Genomic DNA, 21,949 nt, shown 5'->3' with positions numbered 1-21,949 from the left:
TATATATATATATATATATATATAAATGAATCCTAAAGCTTGACTTCAATCTGCTTCCACACAGATAAATGGAGATAATATGAGCCATGATCTTTCTCTTAAGTGAATTTTGTTAAGAACTAAGCCCTTCTTAAATTGAAGCAAACACTTTTAAATACCTAGGTATGACAGAAAACAAGAGTACCCTTAGAGTGACATATCAAGCCAAGGTCATTATGTATATTCAGGGTAATTGATTCCCAATAGTGAAGAATGTGTTACACAATTTGCAGTGAATTCTTGAGAAAAATTTGTTGCTCCCTGTTTCTGGAGGCAACTGTCTAACCTTTCCATTTCTTCTATTATGCAGTTCCTCACAGTTTGTTCAATTTTCCAAGTCTGCATCACTGAATAGGAAAGACACAACTTATAGAACTCACTTTATAATTGATTAGTCTATATTACACATTTAACTGATGCTGGGACCTTCCTGACCCAAGTTATCTGCTTAAACTCATTTCACACAATGCTAGGCATATCTAATACCACTGCTGAATTTTCGTAATTATTTCCTCATAAAATAATTCTTAGTGATCCCAAGAAAACCAACTGTCCTGGGTTCAGGAGGGGAGTGAGCGAGCAGCTGCGTGTTTCTAAGTTACTGGCTGAGCTTAAATCACGACACCAACAGTGACACAACTCTTACCTAGTGACATGACTGTTTTTATGCAAACTGCATGAACATCCAACTAAACTAGGATGGCTCTCACTGTTCATTCTGTCTCATGAAGCAAACTCAGACATACAGTGAGTGACCAGCCTTATCATCACTCTCCACATAAAGACATGCAAATGAAGTCCTCTTAATTAACATGAGTTTCACACAACCAAAATCAGAAAGATATGCAGAAAGAAGATTAAATTTTGGCTTTTAATCTCTTAAGGTCTTTTTTGCCTTTACGTCTTTCAAGAGGTTTACATGAATGGAGTTTTTTCAGGAAATAAAATCACTCCCTCCCTCCTCAGCTCATTTTTGAGAAGAGGATAAGAATTTTTTTCAAATGTTATTTAACAAATTAATGACTGCAAATAACAAATAGCTTTCTCAGGGGGGGTGGGGGGGTGGGGGGGAACACGACCAAAAAAACCTATTTGTATATACTTCCAGATTTCAAATTCACAGAATAAACCTCTAATTCAGGAATCACTTCAATTAAGTTATCTGCTTAATATTAAGATAAACAAATAACATAGTATAAACATGAAAATTGAAGTGCAGTCTTTTGAACTGCTGTCAGATGTTTGAGCTAATAAGCACAACTAGTAAATTACAGTATCTTGGACCTATGAGTGCTGATCTGTGAAAGCCAAGGAGAGAATATCCTGGGGCTGCGTGTCCATGTTGAGTAGGAACAATACACCCAAGCTGGTCTGCCACACTCCCAAAGAAGTCACCAAGATCTCTTGGCATTCCACAAGGTTTCCTGTTCTAGAAGCTTTATTTTACACCAAAGAAAACCAGCCCTCATCCTTGAAAGCACTGGTAGTGCCTGTGAGTTAAAATACTTAAAATAGGCAGTTAATTTTAAATCCATCCAGCCTGCTGACGTCTGAGAACAGGACAGACCAGTTTGGACAGTGTTACTTGTTTTGTCTTAACAATGGGAGAGTTTTAGTCAAAAATAAACTAAAAAAACACTTTACTAGGAGTTTCCTTGATCTCAGCAATAGCTAAAGGCAACACATGCCACTAGGAAATGTAGATTTTACAGGCATCTCAGGATGAATGCACCAGACACCTAATAAAAGTTTCTGGCCACTCAGCTAGTATAAAGAATAGTAGGACAATAATTTGATTTAATGAACACTTTTTCAACAGCTTCCTTGTTTATGACAGATATAGCTCATGGTATCATACAACTTTAGTATGTACCAGAGAAGTCACATCAATTCTGAAGTATTAAATCACAGGAGTTACAGAGATCAGAAAACATTCTTCCAGCAGATGCAATGTTGCATAATGTGCTAGGAATACTGTCAATATTTCTAGTCTTCTCTAAATCAAAGTTGACAGAGAACACAAGCCAACCTAGGGAAACCTGCTACAACATTTTTTTTAATAGTGCTCTAGCAGCAAAAAAATGAAATTATGAAATTAAATACTTAGAATCATTATCTTTTTCCTTTACTATATCCTTCAGATCTATTCTGTCACAAAAGAATGTTGCTACATAGCTTCTACATTCAATTAGTAACTAACTCGTTACAAGAACAATAAACAACTGTAACAGAAGTATTGAAAAGTGTAAATTTTGCTAAAGACTTTATTTATATTTTAAGACTTTTTATTTATATTTTTAAGACTTTATGTATATATTTTAATAAAATCCAGTATGAACTTCCCTGATCTACACTGCCTCTACTCCAACTTGCAATATTAACTGATGTAAGAGCAACTATTTCACATTTAAGCATCTAACACCAAAATCAGATGCTAAATTGTTAAGAATTAATGCTTTTCAATTATTTTTTTTATGTAAGGAAAAGAGCAAATTATTGTTTGTGATTTCATGTACTCATCATTCCTTATTTAAGCTTTTTTTATACAGTAATAAGTAGCGCTTGATCAAAAAAAATCAAGGATAGATTGGAAACCCCTCACAGACACTCTGAACTACACTTAACAAAGATGCACAATTTTGCAGAAACAAAAATAACTGTGGAAATAGCAAACTTTAGTGGAAGTGGTTACTGTTCCAAACAAACGGGTTTCAAACTCTAATGAGATATCACACTTGATATCTGTAACTGTTCTACAGTTTCCATTTTGTGTTCTTAACCCATTATTTACAAAATTTTTTAGAAGCTTTGTGATTTCTTCTGTAGCCAAACAATGGCTTTATTGATTGGCATAAATTTTGTTTTGATATGTTTTCCTGCAGCAGCAACATTAACATGGCACACTCAATATACCTTGTTACTCAACAGCCGTGGTGTGTCAGCATAGCACTGTAGGCTCTGAGTTGTACACAATCTGAGAGTGTTATTTTGGACGACAGTTCTAAGAATTTTACACCATTTTTTCCTCCAAAAGATTTCAGAGGCTGTCCATTTCACTGTGGAAAAACAATTTCATAAGTTTTTATCTTACAGTTTGTTCCAATGACCCCAACATGCCCTAATGCCAGAATATGGCAAATAAACATACTGCGTATTCATAGTACATACTTTTGGGGTTTTAGAAAGCTTTTCAATCCAGAAGAGACTATGGAAATCAACCTGTCCACAGTCCTAGTTGCTGAAGTAGGCCTCATCAGAGGGCACTGGACTAGTTCTTGATAACTTTATTCTCTCTCAATGTGCTTTTTCTCACTGTACAATTTAAAAAAAAAAAAAAAAAATTTGGCAAAATTTTATCAATTGAGTAACAACCAACCAGACTGCCTGACACCTGGGGTCTCCATGCCTAAGAACAACCAAGCAGGCTGTACTTGTGATTCCCATGGTAGCAGCAACACATGACTAAATGGGGTAAAGGGTAGAACAAGCAAGATAAATCAGTCAGTTCTGACTGAGATGGCATGCAGACACTGGTGGCCACAACAGGGCAGTGCAATCCAGTCTAAGGACTAAGTGGCAAACAAGGCTCAGTGGTGCACTCTCTGCAACACAGCACATCTCAGATGTGCTGATGCCTAATCAGCTGATGGTGTTTATATTCCCTGATGCCCAGTAAGAAGTGCTATGGAGGGTTCCCCAGAAGAGCTTCTCAGCCAGCATCTCAGCCACTTTCATCCTCTTCTAGATCTGGAGAGCACAAAGACTTCCATAATGGAGCTTCTGCATACTTCAGAACGCAGTTCCCTCTTCCTACTACAAAACTGTAAAAAAATTCCCCACCAGCTTCCTTCCCATTGCCGTAACACCAAAAATACCTGTAACTAATCAGTATCACATTCACTGATAGGCCCTTATTCTTATTACTCTTTCCACAGCCTCTCTTAGTGTTTTCAGCAAAAACTGAAAATAGCCATAACCCTGCATTAGGGCATCAACATGTTGATTCAAGTGACTGCCCTGTTAGGTGGTAGTAAGTATGACTCACAGAAATTCAAGTTTACCCAAGTATACTTTGTGACTGCAGAAAAAAAACCGTAAAAACAGAAAATCACTTTCCACTCTATAACTTCGTCAGGCTTTATCTCTTTTTCAGTTAAAAACCTCTACTGTGTGTGTTTAGCCCAGAACTTAATATCACTTTTAGCAACTTAACCAGAAAACTGTGAAACAATTATTTTCCCAAACTAGAGAACCACTTCTACCTCTTCCACTAGCGGCAATTTACTCTCCCACTAGGAGATGGCTTTGCTATTCCAAAACAAAACAAAGTCACTAAATTTCAAGATCACTACACTTGCAAAACAGAGAAATTTCTAAGTCCTTTCTTTGTGTGACTTGCATTCTATTTATGTTGACCAGCTTGTAGAGGTGGAGGTACACAAATTTACAGCTAATTCAGTATCCACAAACCCAGGGCAAAAGACAAAGTAGTATGTCCTAAGTTGCAGTTGTCCCATTTAGCTCCAGAAAGACAGGGCCGGGTACTGTGATGGAGGCTTGGTTTGCCAAAAGGAACAGGGTCTGTGGAGAACACCATTTTAGAGAAGTGGACCTGGACTGGTTCTTTTAACTCATTTCTTATATGGGCTGGGGTCCAAATATTTGGGGGTTTTGTTTAATAAAATGTTCCTCAGCATATTTCCAGTATTTGATTATGTCCTCCCAAATGTTCTGGTAGGCACTGTTCCTTCTCTTGTTTTCAGTAATTCTAAAAATTACTGAACCAGTTTGTGTATTAACAAAAACAGTATTTCCTAATGGAACATAATTTGAATAAGGACTAGTTACCAAGCTAATGCCTGCAATAATGAAGCATTACAATTTTAAGACTTCCCTAACTTCACAAACCAATTTGACAACTCGAGGGCTCAGAAACCCTATGAAAATTCAATGGCTTAAAAAAATTCAAACAGCTCAGGTGACCTGCAGTTGATACGCAATTGTAGTAGTTCACCAACAACACAAGTATTTGCAAACAAGAGTATGGCCTGGGGTGCAACAGGGGAGAGGCAATTTTGCATTTTTGGGGGAGAAAAATCTGCAACATTTTTCTGGAGGTCAGTGTTTGTAAAAATAGATTTACACTAAGATGCTAGGGAAAGTGAAATTAAGTACGAACTGTAGTAAGACAAATACTAAATGGAAGCTTGAAAGAGAAGGTCACGGAAAACCACAGGAGAATTAAGTGTCTTACAAACAGCTCGTGTTTGCTCTCTATCTAAAGAAATATTAATTCAGTTAATCAGAGGCACATCAAAACATCACAGCTGCTGACAGCCAAAACACTCTTTGATTTCAATGGGAAAGTCTGGTGTTTCAGGAATGGAGAATGATCAGAGCTGTAACAGGAAGACAGGATGAAAAGAACATACACAGATCATAGCACCCTATTAAATTTTCCATGTTATTAGCATTTACATGTATGTTCCTATGGTAAATAGTTACTTGGAGGTAAATCAAGTAATCCAATTAAAGTTAGAGGTAGAAATAGCTAAGAAACTGGACAAAATTAACGACTTTAAGTGAATATGAACACTAGTAAAACAAGAAAAAAAAAAAAGAAGCTGAAGTTAAACAGTGCTGAGTTGAACTTTTATCCCACGCTGTTTTGTCATTATATTCACATATCAGCTACTCCTCAGAACTTTAGACAAATCTGGAAAGAAGTAATTGTTCTCTCCACACTGACAGCTACTACATTGCACTGTGAATTATAGTACAATAGAAAAAAGGACAATAACTGTCATTTTTGGCAGCCATACAAAAACTTAAAGATGGAGCTTGGAATATTATTTATATACTATATCCAAACCATTTTCTCTAAAGAAAGAAAAAAGTCTTAGAAAAGCACACAAGAACAAATATTAACAAGTTATTTTAACACATTATAGAACACACCATAGAATGAAGGCTCACATTTATCTCATGATTAGCACATAAAACAATCCATGTAGTTAGGACACATCACTCCTCAAAAATCGTTAAACATCTCAGTATGCAAATAAATTCTTTTCCTTTTTTGTGTAACGTTGACAAGGTCAGATCCATTACACTGTCAAGAACTGATGCTGATTCCACTGCAGCAACCACAGAAGGTCACAAGATGCAAGTAGCCCGCAGCTACAATGTGAAGGAGACAGAGCTGCAAACCATTTACTGCTATCAACAATTCATTTGAGCAATTCCTCATTCCAAATATATTGACTGAATGAATACTAGAAGAACTTAATAGGATTACCATTTACACTAAAAGAAGCGCCATCCTTTCTTTTTTTTTTTTAAAAGAGTACCACCAAGTACACCTGACAACAACTAGCTTGTCTTACTTAAGATACTAAATGAGCTTTTATACTGTAATTGAGTTGCTCAAAATATCACCCTGTTTCAATATTAGAGTTTTGAAAAAGGCACCAATAAATACACAAGATTAACATAAGTCAGTCCTACCTTTTGCCACAGCTTCTTTATACTTTTCTTTGGCAGAATTTACTTCTTTTATTAGTTGTCTATAGCTAGATTTTAGTTTCTCTAGTTCTGTCTTTGTGACCTTTAAGAAAACAGAAATATAAAAAGTATTAAAAATACTTATCCACAACATATAAAAAACCTCATAGCATTAGTTTAAGAGAATCAACAGAATTTATTTTCCAAAATGAGGACGTTACCACTTCCCAGTGGCTTGAGATAATATTAATAGGATATTACATGGTGTAACAAAATCATATTCAACAAAGGTATGGAATGAAATAAGAGGCCTGAAACACAGATCACCATCCACATCAGTGTAATGAAAAATATGTTTAGGAAATCCAGCTAATCATAAACACTTACATTGCGATGACAAGGAAAAAAAAAAAACCAAAACAAAAACCCACACCAAAAAGATGCTTAATAAATCATACTATATGAAAAATTTCTATGCATGTGATGAGAATCCTTTAGCATCTTTAAAAAAAAGTCAGAATTTTTAGGTATTACAGTTCCTACAAATGGCTTAGAAACTGCAACCGCACATGAATCAATTTAGCTGTTGTAAGACTTAAATCCCTAAATAGGAAAAAAGGGGGGGGGATGGGACAGGACAAATAAACAAAAACCCCAAAACAAACTCTTGAGAAACACTGCACAGAAGAATCTTTTTGAAGTGGAAGCAGCCCCACTGAACATGACATTTTTCATCGAAGAAATACAGTTGTCTCTTCTATCCCCTGCTTACATTCACTGTACAGAAATAATCATAAGTCACGAACTTGCAAACAAAAGCTAGTAACAAACTAGCCACTACAATACCAAAAAGGTGGCATACATAGTAATGAAAAGTAAAAACTCTGACAAAATGAAAAATACACTCAAAATGGGAAAAGAGGAGCTTAATGCAATGCAAGGGCTCTCCACAATGAATGTGCAGAAAAGGAAGTCTGTTCTACAGAAAAACTGTTCCTCTCACAGCTGGCATGAAGAAAGCTGGAGTTCACAATTCTCCATTTTTTCATGAGGCAATGCCCAGATACCACTGCTTTTACCCTTAATGGAACTCTTCAAAGAGCCAGCAAGGTGCTGTCTACAGTTCCTATTTCTGGGCCAGTTGTGCAAAAATTTAACTTAAAGGCAGGAACTTCTCTCCACATCGATCCCATACTCTCATTTCATATTTCTACACACTGTAAGTTATATTCACAGTTGTTGTTATTACAGACAGGAAAAAAATAACTATATGACAAACTTAAAACTTATTATAAAGATTCCATGAGAAATCAAGAAAAAGATGATGTTAGGAAATAATGAACACAATTAAGACATAAATAATAAGGAAATATTTCTCTTAGGAAAAACTGGAAAATAAAAGGTAGGCCTTTGTAACAATTACAAAACATATTTTACTGATTCTTAGACTGAGTTCTTCCAACAGATAAAACCAAAACCAAGAGCACCTCTGCCCCCAAATGATGCTTAACTCAGACAGTCAAGAATTATCTTAAGTCAAGGTTGTACATGCATTCTATGCACAGTTGCGTATAAAAAGATTTCTCACATCCCTTTCCCTCCTCATGAAGAGAAATGTATGTAGGTTACTATCAACAGGCAAAATCAACTTTACACCATAAAGGAATGTTTAAAGCTTATGAAAATAAAGCACTGAAGGAAAACAAAATCTGTTTCATTACAACTGTATGACATTCTCCAGTTCCTAAACACAGAATATACATAAGGATACAGATGCGAGTGTACACACACGACACAAGCAAAACCAGCTGAAAGACAGATTTCTTGTCACAACACAGTAATATGCTTGTGAATTGAAGCCCTTAATGTACAAGATAGTTTTGCGAGTCTTGCTGGTCAATTTTTTGCTGCCTATACTTTATGTCTACGTTTGAACTACAGAAAGAACAAAACCACATACCCCAAAACAAGCAAACCACAAATTATTCTTCACTTTACTTCCCAAAGCGCAGATCTGTTAGTGGTTAGAAGGTTTTCTACAGGTGAGTGCAAACGCATTTTATTTACGGTTAGGAAGCTTACGTCGTTCACTTTTACCACTCCATCTGTTAACACCATCTCTTGATGGTAGTAGCAGTTTTAAAACAAACAAACATCACCACCAAGGAACAGTAGATCAAGGCATAGAGAAAATATTTTTGACCTGTGACTTGTAATAGCCTGTGAAAACAAATCAGCCTTCTAGTATTTAGCACCCTGCCAGTATCTGAAGGGGGCCTACAAGAATGCTGGAGAAGCACTCTTCACTAGGGACTGTAGCGGTAGGACAAGGGGTAACAGGTTCAAACTTAAACAGGGGAAGTTCAGGTTACCTATATGGAGGAAATTCTTTACAGTGAGGGTGGTGAGGCACTGGAATGGGTTGCCCAAGGAAGTTGTGAAGGTTCTATTCCCGGCAGTGTCCAAGGCCAGGTTGGATGGAGTCTTGGGTGACCATGGTTTAATGCGAGGCATCCCTGCCCATGCATGGCAGGGGGGTTGGAACTAGATGATCTCAAGGTCCTTTCCAACCCAAATCATTCTATGATTCTATGATCTTAAACCCAGATTTTATAGCAAAAACTCTTGCCCACCTAACTAGCACAGGACTCTACTTTTTTTCCTCAAGTTTCATGGAAAAATATAAAATAAAATAAAATCCAATATTTGGATGCGAATTGGAATAAATCTACAAGATAAAAGTTCTACTACATTTGTGTAATAGCCATGGTGTTTCACTGTCATTAAGAGTTTTACCAAAGATTCTTCAGCAAAGAGGTGTTTAAAAAAAGAAAGGATGATACATATGCATTTCACCTAAAGGAAAACACATTTTTTGCCAGTGTATCCTATAAATATAAACTGCACAGACACTGACCTTCACAAGGCTTGGATAATGTCCTGGGAAGTAACAAATATGTTGCTTCTGTGTGTAACAAAAGCAGAAGTAATACAGAGAATATGAGAAGTATTTTGAATTTCTGGGAACCATTCTTCAACTGTTCCAGTGACACAAAACCTTTGAACAAACAATGTCAGCTAACAATGCAAAAGCATATCATATCTAACCAGAATGCTATTCAAATGCTTCTTAGGAAACTCAGGAAGAGGAAAAAAACACCCAAACAACAATGCAAGCTTATTCATCAGGATGCAAAATATTCGCATGGCCATGCAGCCCATAATTAAAATCAATATTTTTTTTGAGTGCTCCGTATACATTATGTTTTTTGAAAAGCCTTATTTTAAAAGACAGCTTTAGTAGAGATTTTATTAATTTATTAACAGAAAAAAACATGTTTTGTGCAGTCTTTTTTAAGAGTATATCTGAACTTCCAAAAGTCTTGCTTCATCTAGCCTTTCTTACATTTCGTTCTTTCTGTTTCCGTTTCTCTAATTCTTTATATATTTAATTTCTACTATTTCTAACATATGCTACCAGTTTTTCCTCTTCTCCCATCCTGTCCATTTTCAGACACACCAATCCATAAGCGGCTGTGAGTGATTATTTGGCTTGCGAATTTTATCAGATAAGACAGTCAACTGACTGTGCAACAAAAAGGATGTACTCCCCACAGTCAACACCTGGGAAAGATGCCAAGATCCTAGCATATTATGGAAGCAATCCTATTAGAGTCAACATGTTTAACCTAACATGTTTACTACTAAAGTTCTGCTCATAACTGGATGAAGAATCTTTTACTTATCAGTCCATGACATTTGTACTGTACTACTCAGATGTTATACTATAAATCTCAAATTCTCTGCTGGAAGAAATAAGAAACACTGCTTTTTCTTCTCTCCATAGACCTTTCAGACTATAAATCTTATTTTTCACATTTGCAGTTAAACTTCCCCCAGAGCACCTGAATGAAACTGTGATTTCTGTCAGCTTTACTGACGAGATACACTGCTTTCAACATAAGCAGGACAACTGACATGTAATAGAAAAGGCCCTGAAGGCCTCCATCTGCAGCCATAATGTTTGGTTTACACTTGATTTATACTTTAGAATAGGGACTAGAATCCTGTCCCACCCAAAACAGTTCGGACTATCAAGAGCATTCATTAACAAATGTTTTTAGTGCCCTGGTCCTAAGGACGTCTGAAGTAGAATGAGAACAGGAAGAGAGATAGAATAGAGAAGCATTCAACAGAATCATCCTCTGCTGGAACAAGAGCATTTCCAGTGCTATTTGTTCATATAAATACATATAAAAGAAATCTGTTCATGCTTGCCTTGTCAGCTAGCAGGGGAGAGAAAATGCAGAGGAAATAGCTAAAATTTAAACTAGATTCTACATATCACAAATCACAACTTTTATCATAGGACAACCATAACCACAAGAAGAATCCACTCTCAATATATGACTTTTAAACATACAAAACTATAATAAATTCATAAAGTACAATTGAATAACATACCTTGTACATCTCTGCTTCAATTTGTTGATGAACACCTATGAAACTCTTCTTAACCTGCTGTTTATCTTTGATCATCATTGTAAGCCTATGCAAAGGCCCAGAATTAAGATCTTCTGCATGCGTCTTCATTATTTTACTCAGCTGTTCCGTTTGCTGTACCACAAGCAACCAAGACTATAAAAAAAAGTGAGAACAGGAAAACACTCATTTATTCTGGCTTACACATAACCAAACGATGAACACGAACTGTGAAAAAAAATGCATCATTTAAAATGCAGTATAATTCAGAAAAAAACGCATGAAGTTTAAACTTACTCAAATTCACTTGAGATCTTCCAAAATAAAAATGCTTCCTGCTACAGCAAAATCATGCCTTGAACTTACTCATAATACCATAAAAAAGCACCAGAGACAAAAATACAATACTGTATGTACACCCTTCAGCATTGCCTCAGTACTTCTGAACACTGATGAAAGCTTTACAGCCTTTTTTGGAATACATCCCCAGCACCCCTGACAACCATGTTCCCATATTCTTTGTTCTCCGGCTTCCCAGCCACAGTTACTCTGTTCAAGCTGACTTCTTTTCCCTTGTCTAAGTACCTCACAATAATACGCATTTGTGTAGTTACTGTTTGAGACCTGCTTCACGTAACTGACAGCATCAGAGTCAGGCCACCAGTACCAAAGCATAAAGTGCTAATAAGCTTAAGAGACACAAGGAGTTACTCCTCTGTCATAGCAATCCAGCATCTTTCCATACTCTTATTCGAATAATTTCCTTGGCCACTCAGCCAGTTTTCAGGACAACTTAATGTGCTGTGTGTGGCTTTGAATTTTGATTAAGAATTCTTAAGGTGAACAAACACTTCCAAAGCACCACAAATACAAATATAAAATTAAAATTCAGCTCAAATAAAAGCATTTGCTATCCTAAATATCTCTGTCACAGTTTGCTGATGGGAACAGTACTGTACTTAGAGAGAACTCCCTGATACTGAATGCTATGCTATATCTGAAATTACATAAAGGCTACATGCCATACAATTACCAGGTTTTGAAGGCAGCTAGGATGCCAGTTTTACTAGCATTTATTTTACCCTTACAAAAGACACAAATTCACATTAGATCATCAAAATTTAGAAAAATAATTTTTTTTGTAGCTTTGGGGGTTCCCTTACATCCCAGATATAAACATATATATATAACATTTCCATGTCTACATAACAACGCTGCAATGCAAACTGGATTCTCAAGAAGGAAACAAAAGGTAGTTAACTCCTGTATATATTAAACCATCTTTAACATTTCCTTCAGCTTGTAAACATCCCATAGACTGGTTACCTCAGACTGTCTGAGCTATCTCTATGTCTGAGCTATCTCCCTGTCTGAGCTATCTCAGACTGCTTTAAAGTCTGGTGGTGTATAAAATGTCACGGCCTAAAGCTCCCTAGCTATGGCTGAAAACTTTTCCACCTCTCCATTAGAGAAATCTTTCCAAATGACATCAGAATCATAGAATCACAGAATAGTTTGGTAGGGACAGCTCACCCTAGGCTATGTCGCCCAAGGCTCTGTCCAACCTGGTCTTGAACACCGACAGGGATGGAGCATTTACCACTTTGGGCAACCTGTTCTAGTGCCTCACCAACCTCACTGTAAAGAACTTCCTTATATATATGCCATATTGCATAGAATAAAAACGCCATTAAACATCTGTCTGAGAGGAGTGGTTCTTGTGGTTATAGAAATGTTCATAAGAGCATATTCAGAGGTGAAAATGTAGTCAGAGTTCTCCATTTTCTTTACAGCTGATTTATTACTAATGAGACAAGTATCATTTCAATCAACCCTCAGAATCACAGCAAAAGCATTTTCCAACAGGACAAGTACTCTAAAGAAATACTTACCTTACAATCCATCAAACGAACATGAGTAAGTCAGAAACACAGCAAAAACTTCCATGTCAATTAAAAAAACCAAAATAACAAGAAAAAAATCATTTGCACATTTTCCTGTGCTCTACATCCCTCTTTCCTTACTGACAAAACATCAGGATTTAAATGGATTAAACAGGATTTCTGTGTTCGCTATGACTAATTTTAAAATAGAAAAAGCTAAAGTGAAAAGCTATACTACAGGAAAGGCTTAAGAAATAGAGATTTACATGGGCCAGAAAAGCAGCTAGGTAGGGACAGCAGAAAAGGCAAAGCGTTTTCTTTCACACAAAATAAGCACAATCCATCAGAACCAATTAAATATAGTATTTTTTGGTTTAACAGTATTTTTTAGACATATACACAAAAAAAATTTACACATATACGCAACAGACCTGTTGGAAAGCACCTAAAAATACTGCTTTCCCAGCATTAGCAGTTGATGCCACTATGCCATCCAGCAAGTTTGCTACCTCTGCATGGCATAAACACAGGACAGATTTTTCCCAGACATCTTTCCTCTCAAAGTTCTCACACTTGCTATATGCTTAAAAACAAAACCAAAAACCAAACAATGGCACACTAAAAAAAGGAAAAAAAGAAAAAAAAACCCCAAAATATTATAGAATCACAGAATCTAGGAAGGTTGGAAAAGACCTTTAAGATCACCAAGTCCAACACTACCCCAGGAAAAAATTAGACAGCTTTGTATTTGGGTTTGATGCCACATAATATGAAATATTCAGTATACAAGTATTTTAAATCTTAGGAGATGCGAGACACTAGATTTATGTCCCATAATATTTGGGTCATACTTTGACTCTGTAAAATGTCAGGAAGAGAGAAAAAGTATGAAATAGTAAATTAGCATGACATGAGTGAGGTAAGCAATATTTTGTACATTCTAACTGCCAAAACCAGTAAGGCAATGTGTCACTACACAACTTTAAAATCCAAGATGACAGTGAAATTTCAAGGCAAGTTCATACAAAAGATCTGTCGGTAGCATATGAATATATTTGCTGTTATACAAAGATGTAGAGATCATGGATTCTATTGATACTACTGAAAGAAAAACAGTATTTCTTTAAGAAAGAAAAAAAAAAAGAAACAAAATAATCCTGAAAGAACAACTTGCATGCCTATGTCCAAAAGAAGATTTCAAAATATGACACACGTACTTCTCTTCAACCGAAAAAGAACATGGCTTAAGTCAAATCTTCAGCTGTTTAATCTATTTGCTCACAGAAAGTGCCCATGTCACTGACATGAACCAACACAGATTGAACTAGCTATATGAAGGTTAAGTATTGCTTGTACTTTAGAATGCTAAATACTCTGACATGCCTTGCTCTTTTAATGCTCTAGCCCTAATCCACCCTGTTTCATTGCCTAAAAAAACCCTGCAAGACAGTTTAGCTAGCACATAAGCGCAATACTAGTGGGGCAGCAATAGCAAGAATTATTAGTCACATCACCAATAATTCTATACAAAACTTTGGGCTCCAACAGTAGATCTTGAAGACAACCCTGACTTCTGCCTATCTCACTCTAATAATAATGCTTTCATGTTTATTTACCAAAAGCATAACCTAAATAGCAAAATCTGTAATAAACTGTGTAGAAGAAACAACTGAGTGAAAAGCATTTCAAATATACCACCAAAACACACAGATTAAAAAAGCAAATAAACAAAAAAACAAAATAAAAAAACTCCAGCAGTCTGTCAATTTATAAGACAAGAATTATTGTGGGACAGAGAAGCAGCAACACATTTTGCTCTAGATAAACACTGTGCAGTGCTACTTTTGGGGCAGCTGAAGCAGGATAGCTGTAACAGTGCAGCTTTCAAGTCACACACCCTACCACTTTAATCCAGCATCAATCTATGCTGCTGCACAACGAGCAGTCACATTCCTAATGCTGAGCCATAGCTACTGTTCAAGCAGCCACACCGTAAACCCACTACATAAAAAAACTGCTCTGTCTAGAGCTTAACTTGACCCAAAAAAGGGTGTTTTCCTGCAGAGACGAGATCAGATTCATTCCAGACTGAAAGTACTGTTGAACCATTGCTGTATCAGAAGGGCCAGGAATTAAGTAAGCCAATTAAACAGAATAATTTTCTCCAGGCAGGATGGAATTCCAGTTCAGGAATGAAGCATACGAACAGGTGAAATATGCAAGTTTACTTCATCAGTACCTTTACCGGACTTGCTCTAAATCTGAAAATTAATAATTTGGAGGAAGGACAGCATTACCCTTATAAAAAGTAAACACTCATTTTAAATTGGGTACAAAATAACTTCACAATTATGAGAAACATCCTGAATTAACGTTTTGTTTTTACAACACATGCTGCAGTGTGAATAACAGCTGGAATGCTACGCTTCGCCTGGTTTCCTGGCATTTTTCTATTTCTGTCACAAATTCTATGTAACATAAACAATAGTTCTTATTTAACTGTCTTAAAAGAAAAGCTTACTATAGCATGCTGTATTTTCAAAACACTAAACAAAGTAACAGGCTCAACCCACGAACTCAAACACTGAATTTCAGAATTCAAGATCAATTCTACTTCAATTATTATTTTCAAAGGAATACTGGAGCTTGACTTCTGCATACTCCACTGAGGAACTAAAAGGAGCCCATTTTAACTACTTCGGCAAGATTAACTCTCAAGAAGCTGAATGAACAGAAAACCAATTCAAACTAAAAGAAGCAAAAATAAATCTAACACTGTTATTTCCAAAGATATTACAAATTCAAAATAGTCTTACCTTAGACACATTGCTGATATAATCCAATTGACAAGTGCTCTCTTTATCTACTTGATTACAAAGATTCTGTAAAGTGGAGGCATATTCCTTATCACTTTTTACTCGCATAACCATAAATTTCTTCACCGTTTCCAGCAGTCGCAGTTCCCAGTCTTGCAGTTTTAATAAAGCATCATGAGAGTACTTCAGGTCACCTCCAAACCCCATTTTTTAAGGCACTATATACCACACGGGGGAAAATACAGGCTGTTCACCACATCTGAAATCAGAACAAGATTCATGAGACACATACCAAAAAAACTTCCAGTGTGACAAAGAACAACTATTAATGTCTAAACCCTGAAATAACTTAACTGGAAGATTAACCATATACATATACCTGTTCAAAATAAACTGAAGGGAGGCTCAGACAGAGTGTTTCAAACACCCATCTGTGACTGGAAGAGATCTCAGGCTGTCCTCCAGTTTCCTTCTGCAAAATGTACCTCCCTAACTTAAAGTGAAGCTATAGGGGAACACATAAAAACATCTAAGACAGATACTAAAGACCAATCTACTTATTTAATCAAATAAGCATAGCTGATGGTATTTCCAGACAAAAGCTGCCAAGTACACTACAGACACATCCACTTCTGGTGACCCAGAACATTTGTTTCTGGTATTTACTGTCCTCTGAGCACAGAAAAATCCAAATAAAACATCAGCTCTTGAGCAGCGCATCTGTGGGAAGTGGATAACTAGTTAGGACCTAGTCTTCTCCTAAACACTAGCAGGCCATTAAACTTGCAGATTCAACCTCCCAGAAATCAGAAAATATCCCAAATAAGGTTCCCCATGTAACTGTCCATTGGTCCCCTGGGACGCACATTAGAGGGGAGCCCTTCAGTTCACGCAATTTCCCCTAAGGCAGTCCAGTCTTACTGTACTAAATGGAAATCGTTTGATAAACAGATAAGAAATGCTGCCCTACGAAATCCTATTCCACAACTGCAGGTCAAAGACATCTGACCTAGCTCTACAATACCTCCCTCTGATACTGACAAACATGCAGACACATCATGGAAGACCTGAACACACACATGAGTAATTTCCGCACACTTGCACAGGTTTTGAAATTTCGGCTGTATCTTTTCTGATACACACCAAGAAATTTCTCCTACACTAAGCAGCTTCAAACTAGGTAAGATAAATTCACATAAACTGCAATTACAGCTCTTGACTGCAGTGCAGAAACAGCCTGTGTACCACTTATTCACAAATTCTGGCACCCCAGCGAAGTCCTGGCTCTTTTAAACAGAGGAGTATCAATTTCTTTGTAGACTTTAAATCGCCACTTAAATAAGCAGAATGTATTTCAAATATTAACAAGGTCATTTCCTAACAGCCCATAAGGTGAAACATCTTATTTTACACTGAGAACTGAGACACATAAACTAGTGACAACACTGTACTAGCTAATATTAGAATGTACAAGACTTAAAGAGCAGACTTTTCAGAGTGTCCAGTATTTTTAGCATATGAAGTATCCAGAAAAAAGCAAGACATTATTGGCTTCAGTTACCACAGAAAAATTCAGAAGATTTTGCAGATCAGAACCTAAAGCCTGATTCCCAGGACCATTTTCTCTGTTCCTGCAGTTCCCTGACTCCACTGGCTTTTCCAGTAAATTATGGAAATAAGCCTCATCCACTAAGTATTTATTCTCAGAACACAAACCATACTATGTAATTAAAGAAACAAAGATCTGATAAAGCAAATAAGAATAGTACCATGCTATTATGCATCTACACAAGAGAGACAAGTCAAGGTTGTATGAGTAACCTTAAATCTATCTCAAGCCTTCATATTCTCTTTAACTTGAAACTGCGTATTTTAGTCAGAAAGAGCAACAGTAGATAATTAAAAAGGATAGACTCTGTTATTATTAGTTGTATTAATGATAATATTTTCCCAGTTTAAATTTAAGAACAGTCTTGCAAAACTACCAATATTTTAGTAAGACAAGCAAAACATCTTAAAGCACCTACTTACTAACATGACTGAATCAGCATTTCTGATTTTTTGATACCCTTTAGACATATATTAGCTTTTGTGACCAAGCTGATTTTTCTCTTAGCACATTTTAGCACATTACCTAAATACCATAGTGCATTAGCTATGAGAAAAGATAGCATCTTCCTTTTTTTACATTCCATATTCAGAAAAGATGGGAATTGAACGTCAGGATGAAGTCTGGCCATGTGCTATGAGTAAAGTGCTGACTTGCCTGCTTTTAACCTTGTGCAATGAGTAAAGCTTGCTTGCTTTCACTCTAACCTCTGTCTTTTACTGAGAGGCAGAAAGGCAAGGGCAGGAGGAAATATTGTCAGCATATGATATTTCAGCCTGCTTCTACCAACTCACTGTGGAGCCATACGATTTCAAAAATCAATACAACAGAAGATCCAACATTTCACTCCAGCCTGCTTAGCCTCCCTTCACTAAGTAGTAATGAATTTTTTTTCAGATTGCACTCTTAGATGCCTGGGTACCTAGACAAATTTGTACAAATACTGGACTCTGCTCCTTTTTTTAAATTATTCCATTCACCACAGCAGAAGTAGCACAGCAAAAATCAGTTTTTCAAAACTGGTAAAATTCTGATTCTGTAAGACTAACATGCATAAATAAACTCTCAGAGCTGATGATTCCCAACTGGGTAAGCCAGCCTCTGAACGCCTTCATTGTAAATTAAGGAAATGCTCAATCAAGACATTCAGCAAAACTCAAATGCTCCAATATTGCAGAGGCAAAGAAGTGGTGAACAAGTATCCAAGACCTAAGCCATTTAACTGTTGATAAGCTAAAACCCAATTCTTTAATTAAAACCACTTTTAATTTTTTAACACTTTTAAACAGCTGAAAACAGTACAGATCAGAGTCACTTATTTGAAGTCAAATCTGTAAGAATTGCCAACACATGGACATGTTCCATGCAATCTTTATTTCCATTACCCTTAAAAAGCACAAGCACATTTCCAAAGGCCAATGCTCAAAGAGCCGATACGTGGCACCAATACAGACAGGTATTTTTCCAAGTTTGGTATCTCCCTGCTTTGCATGCACAGATGAGTTGACAGATGCCCTACAGGGTGAGCCCAACAGAATAGAAAATTTCAGTTGGAAGGGACCTACAACAATCATCTGGACAAAATGATCCATTTAGATCAGCTCTCCTTCTCCAACCATGGCACTAGGAGGTGCTGTGCAAGGACAGCAAACAAGTTGGGCTGCTATTTCTGGCACGATCGTCCTTGTGCTTCCTCATGTTCACAGTTACAGGATTACAGAAGAAATACTAATAGTCCCATTTTTTGTCTTTACCATACATTATAACGCTCACATTGAACATGTAAGACAAAGACAGATTCCCATTCAGATTTTGCAACCATATATTAGTGGCAAAATGAAGTAGTGCAACAAAATCTGATCCCAGGAAAGACTTACCAGTAGGAGATATGGGGAGTTTCTACTCCAGTGTTGAAAAGATGAAAATATAGTATCAAACACATTCTAAGGGAAACTAAATCTTTCTCAAAAGATTTCTGGAAGAATATTTTACCTTAAAGGGAAAAAAGAAAAAAAAAAAAAAAAAACAAACAAAACCCAAACAAAAAACACAGAGATGGCATCATGTTTTAAAGCAGCTGAATGGAGAACTGATGCCAGCAAAAATATGATATGCTAAATTCATGCAAAAAAAGCCTTTAGGAGTTATTTGCTCTTACTCTGAAGAGATCTTTCCTACTTCTGGCAGGTATCAATAAGGCTTTTTTTTTTCTTGTATGAACAATACTTGCATAATTTGACATGCTAATGAAGTCTGAATTCTAGCATGTTTTGTAAAAGTAGTAACATCCCAGTGCATTAAATAAGACAAATGAGTTTCAGCTAGTTTATTTTATATTTATCCAAGACTGTGATTGCTAATCTTAAAGTAAGGATGGATCCACACGCATCAGCTGGAACTTGTGGTTTTACAGTATCAGTAGCAAGGTAAACAACTGATAAGCCACAGACCAGAAGCACACCTGGCCCCCAGTTAAACTCAGAACAGGAAAGCGCAGAACGCATCTGGCCCCTTCAGAAAGAGGAATATAGAATGGGCATGGTACACAGTACACCATACTCACTCTTGATCTGCTGTCATCTCCCTTGCTCCTAAATCTGCAGGGACTCCAAATCACTTAGCATGCCTTTGCCTCCTAGAAACATCAATAACACTGCAAGATTGGAAAATAAGAGGACTTGGATTCAGGGGACAAACCCTCAAATGCAAGGCTCCTGTAGTGATTTAAAAGCAATTTTATAACAGGTGAACAATTTCTTAAGACAGTCTATCTCAATTTCTGAATGTAAGGCTTATGGCAGTTACATTCCATTAGAACAGTGAATTGTTCTTAGCCCTCCATCCGCACCTTAAATGAAAACTGGACTGTTAAACAATTGACATTTCTGTAAGTGCAGGATCTATTCCTGGAATGTTCAAGACCATGAAACGCAAAACATATGATTTACCTACTATTTGTTTATACTAACCACACATTCAGTATATTATCTATTGATGTGAAATGTATGGAACATGAACTAGCTGAATTAATACTTCCATAGAGCTACTGCCATCAATAAACATCCAAAGTGTTAATCTAAAGCCAGCCTGATCATTTCAAAATTGGTCTAAATATTAGTCCACTCAGGGCAAAATAGGCAGGTTATTTTCAGGAAGGCTTTTCTGCAAAATATAGCTCACATACCTTAAAAAAATTTCCTCAAGAAATGATCCTTAGTACACTTCTGTGTATGTCAGCAGCTACTTCTGATTTTCTCTTTATGAAATACACTTTTATTTTCTGGGGACTCTGGGAAAGAAAAAGAGATCAAACTTTTTTATTATTTCAGCATTTTAAAATAAATTGCGGAACTTAAAGTTATGTAAGTTGCTTTGCATTTTCAGACTACTACCAGAACACAGACATATTTTTCTTCTTTTAAGAGAGTTCAAGAAAACCAAAAAAGTAGACTTCTCAGATGACCTCAAGCAGCAGTAGACTATCACTTCATACACCCTGTTCTGAGGCAAGAAATAATTTTGCTTCTACACATGTAAGATTCATTTTTTTAAATTCTTGGAATTTCTCATGACAGAGCGTATTGTAGCCATAAAATTGAATTATTTCATTTATTTCTGAGCTTTGCCCTTGATAACACAAAAAGGAAGCCAGTTAATAAGGAAAATGAAGGCATGAAAGGCCAAAATTCATTACATAAAAGACAAACTTAGTAGCAGTATTTTCACCGGACTGTAAGAAAACAAGTGTCAACATGAGAAAGGGACCAGTCAAGACACAGAAATTTCTTACATGGCTCTACTTACTCCAATATCTAGAACAGTAAGAGGTCAAGCGACTACAGCACTAAAATTTCAAGCTGTAACTCTGGACTGCAATCTAGGTGAAGCAAACTGAAACAGAAGGCTGCATCTTTGAGGCTTTATATTAAAAAAAAGTATATGAAATATAAAAGGTAATAAGAAAGAGGCTCTGATATAGCTTACAACTGTAAGATACACTATGTAAGCTATATCTAGACCAGTATTAAGTGTTCACTCACAATCTTATACAAAAATCTTATATATAAAGATTTAGCTTTAGATGAGACATTCAATATTAGTTTAGCAATGCCGTTATTAGAAAGGACATACTGAGCAAAACTGAAACACAGACACAGCGTGTAAAGGCAAAGAAAACAGAACTATTTTCAAGATCACCACTACTTAAAACAAAGCACTAATCACAGACACATTTATAAGATCTTATGAAGGGGTAGCTTTATTTCATACTGAAGCAGACATTTAGTATTCCCTTCTGGTTACTTAGTGACATTCTAGAAACAAAGTGCTGCCTAATATAAATACAAAACTTCAATGCTCAATGACCAAAAATAGAAAAGACCGTATGTGATGCTTACATTTAGTTACTGCAAAAAAACAGCAGCTATGCAAGCAGATACAAAAGGAGGGAAAAGAAATGCAGCAGGCTAGAACATTACAAAATTCACTACATTTTTAAAAACAGGTACAAAAATACTTGTTGCAAAGTCCAAGAGAAAGTCTTCACCAGCAAAAAATTACAAGGAAGAGCAAAAACATTATAGCAAATTTGGCTCCAGTCCTCCTATATTAAATAT

General features: G+C 36.3%; 1 protein-coding gene across 1 annotated transcript; it reads right to left on the bottom strand.

Moving 5' to 3' along the window:
* Positions 1–6,526: 6,526 nt before the first annotated feature.
* Positions 6,527–20,624, bottom strand: LOC104402657 (tyrosine-protein kinase Fer-like). The gene is made up of 4 exons (XM_010010592.1): positions 20,518–20,624; positions 15,725–15,983; positions 11,008–11,181; positions 6,527–6,646 (listed from the first exon to the last, which is right to left on the bottom strand). The coding sequence occupies exons 2-4, from the start codon at positions 15,929–15,931 to the stop codon at positions 6,527–6,529; spliced, it is 501 nt and encodes a 166-aa protein (XP_010008894.1). The 5' UTR covers positions 15,932–15,983; positions 20,518–20,624.
* Positions 20,625–21,949: the final 1,325 nt, after the last annotated feature.

Source organism: Nestor notabilis, unplaced genomic scaffold (assembly GCF_000696875.1).
Source record: "Nestor notabilis isolate BGI_N333 unplaced genomic scaffold, ASM69687v1 scaffold32542, whole genome shotgun sequence".
Classification (NCBI taxonomy): domain Eukaryota; kingdom Metazoa; phylum Chordata; class Aves; order Psittaciformes; family Psittacidae; genus Nestor; species Nestor notabilis.
Note: the sequence above shows the minus strand (reverse complement) of the source record. Positions and strands in the feature narration are given on the sequence as shown.

What these genes read in the sequence shown, in the direction of transcription:
- LOC104402657 (XM_010010592.1), bottom strand. Translation starts at nt 15,931, where the DNA reads ATGGGGTTTGGAGGTGACCTGAAGTACTCTCATGATGCTTTATTAAAA. An exon ending in ATATCAGCAATGTGTCTAAG is followed by an intron (nt 11,182 to 15,724) that starts GTAAGACTATTT and finishes TTTTTTTTATAG; the next exon opens with TCTTGGTTGCTTGTGGTACA. An exon ending in TTGAAGCAGAGATGTACAAG is followed by an intron (nt 6,647 to 11,007) that starts GTATGTTATTCA and finishes GTTTTCTTAAAG; the next exon opens with GTCACAAAGACAGAACTAGA.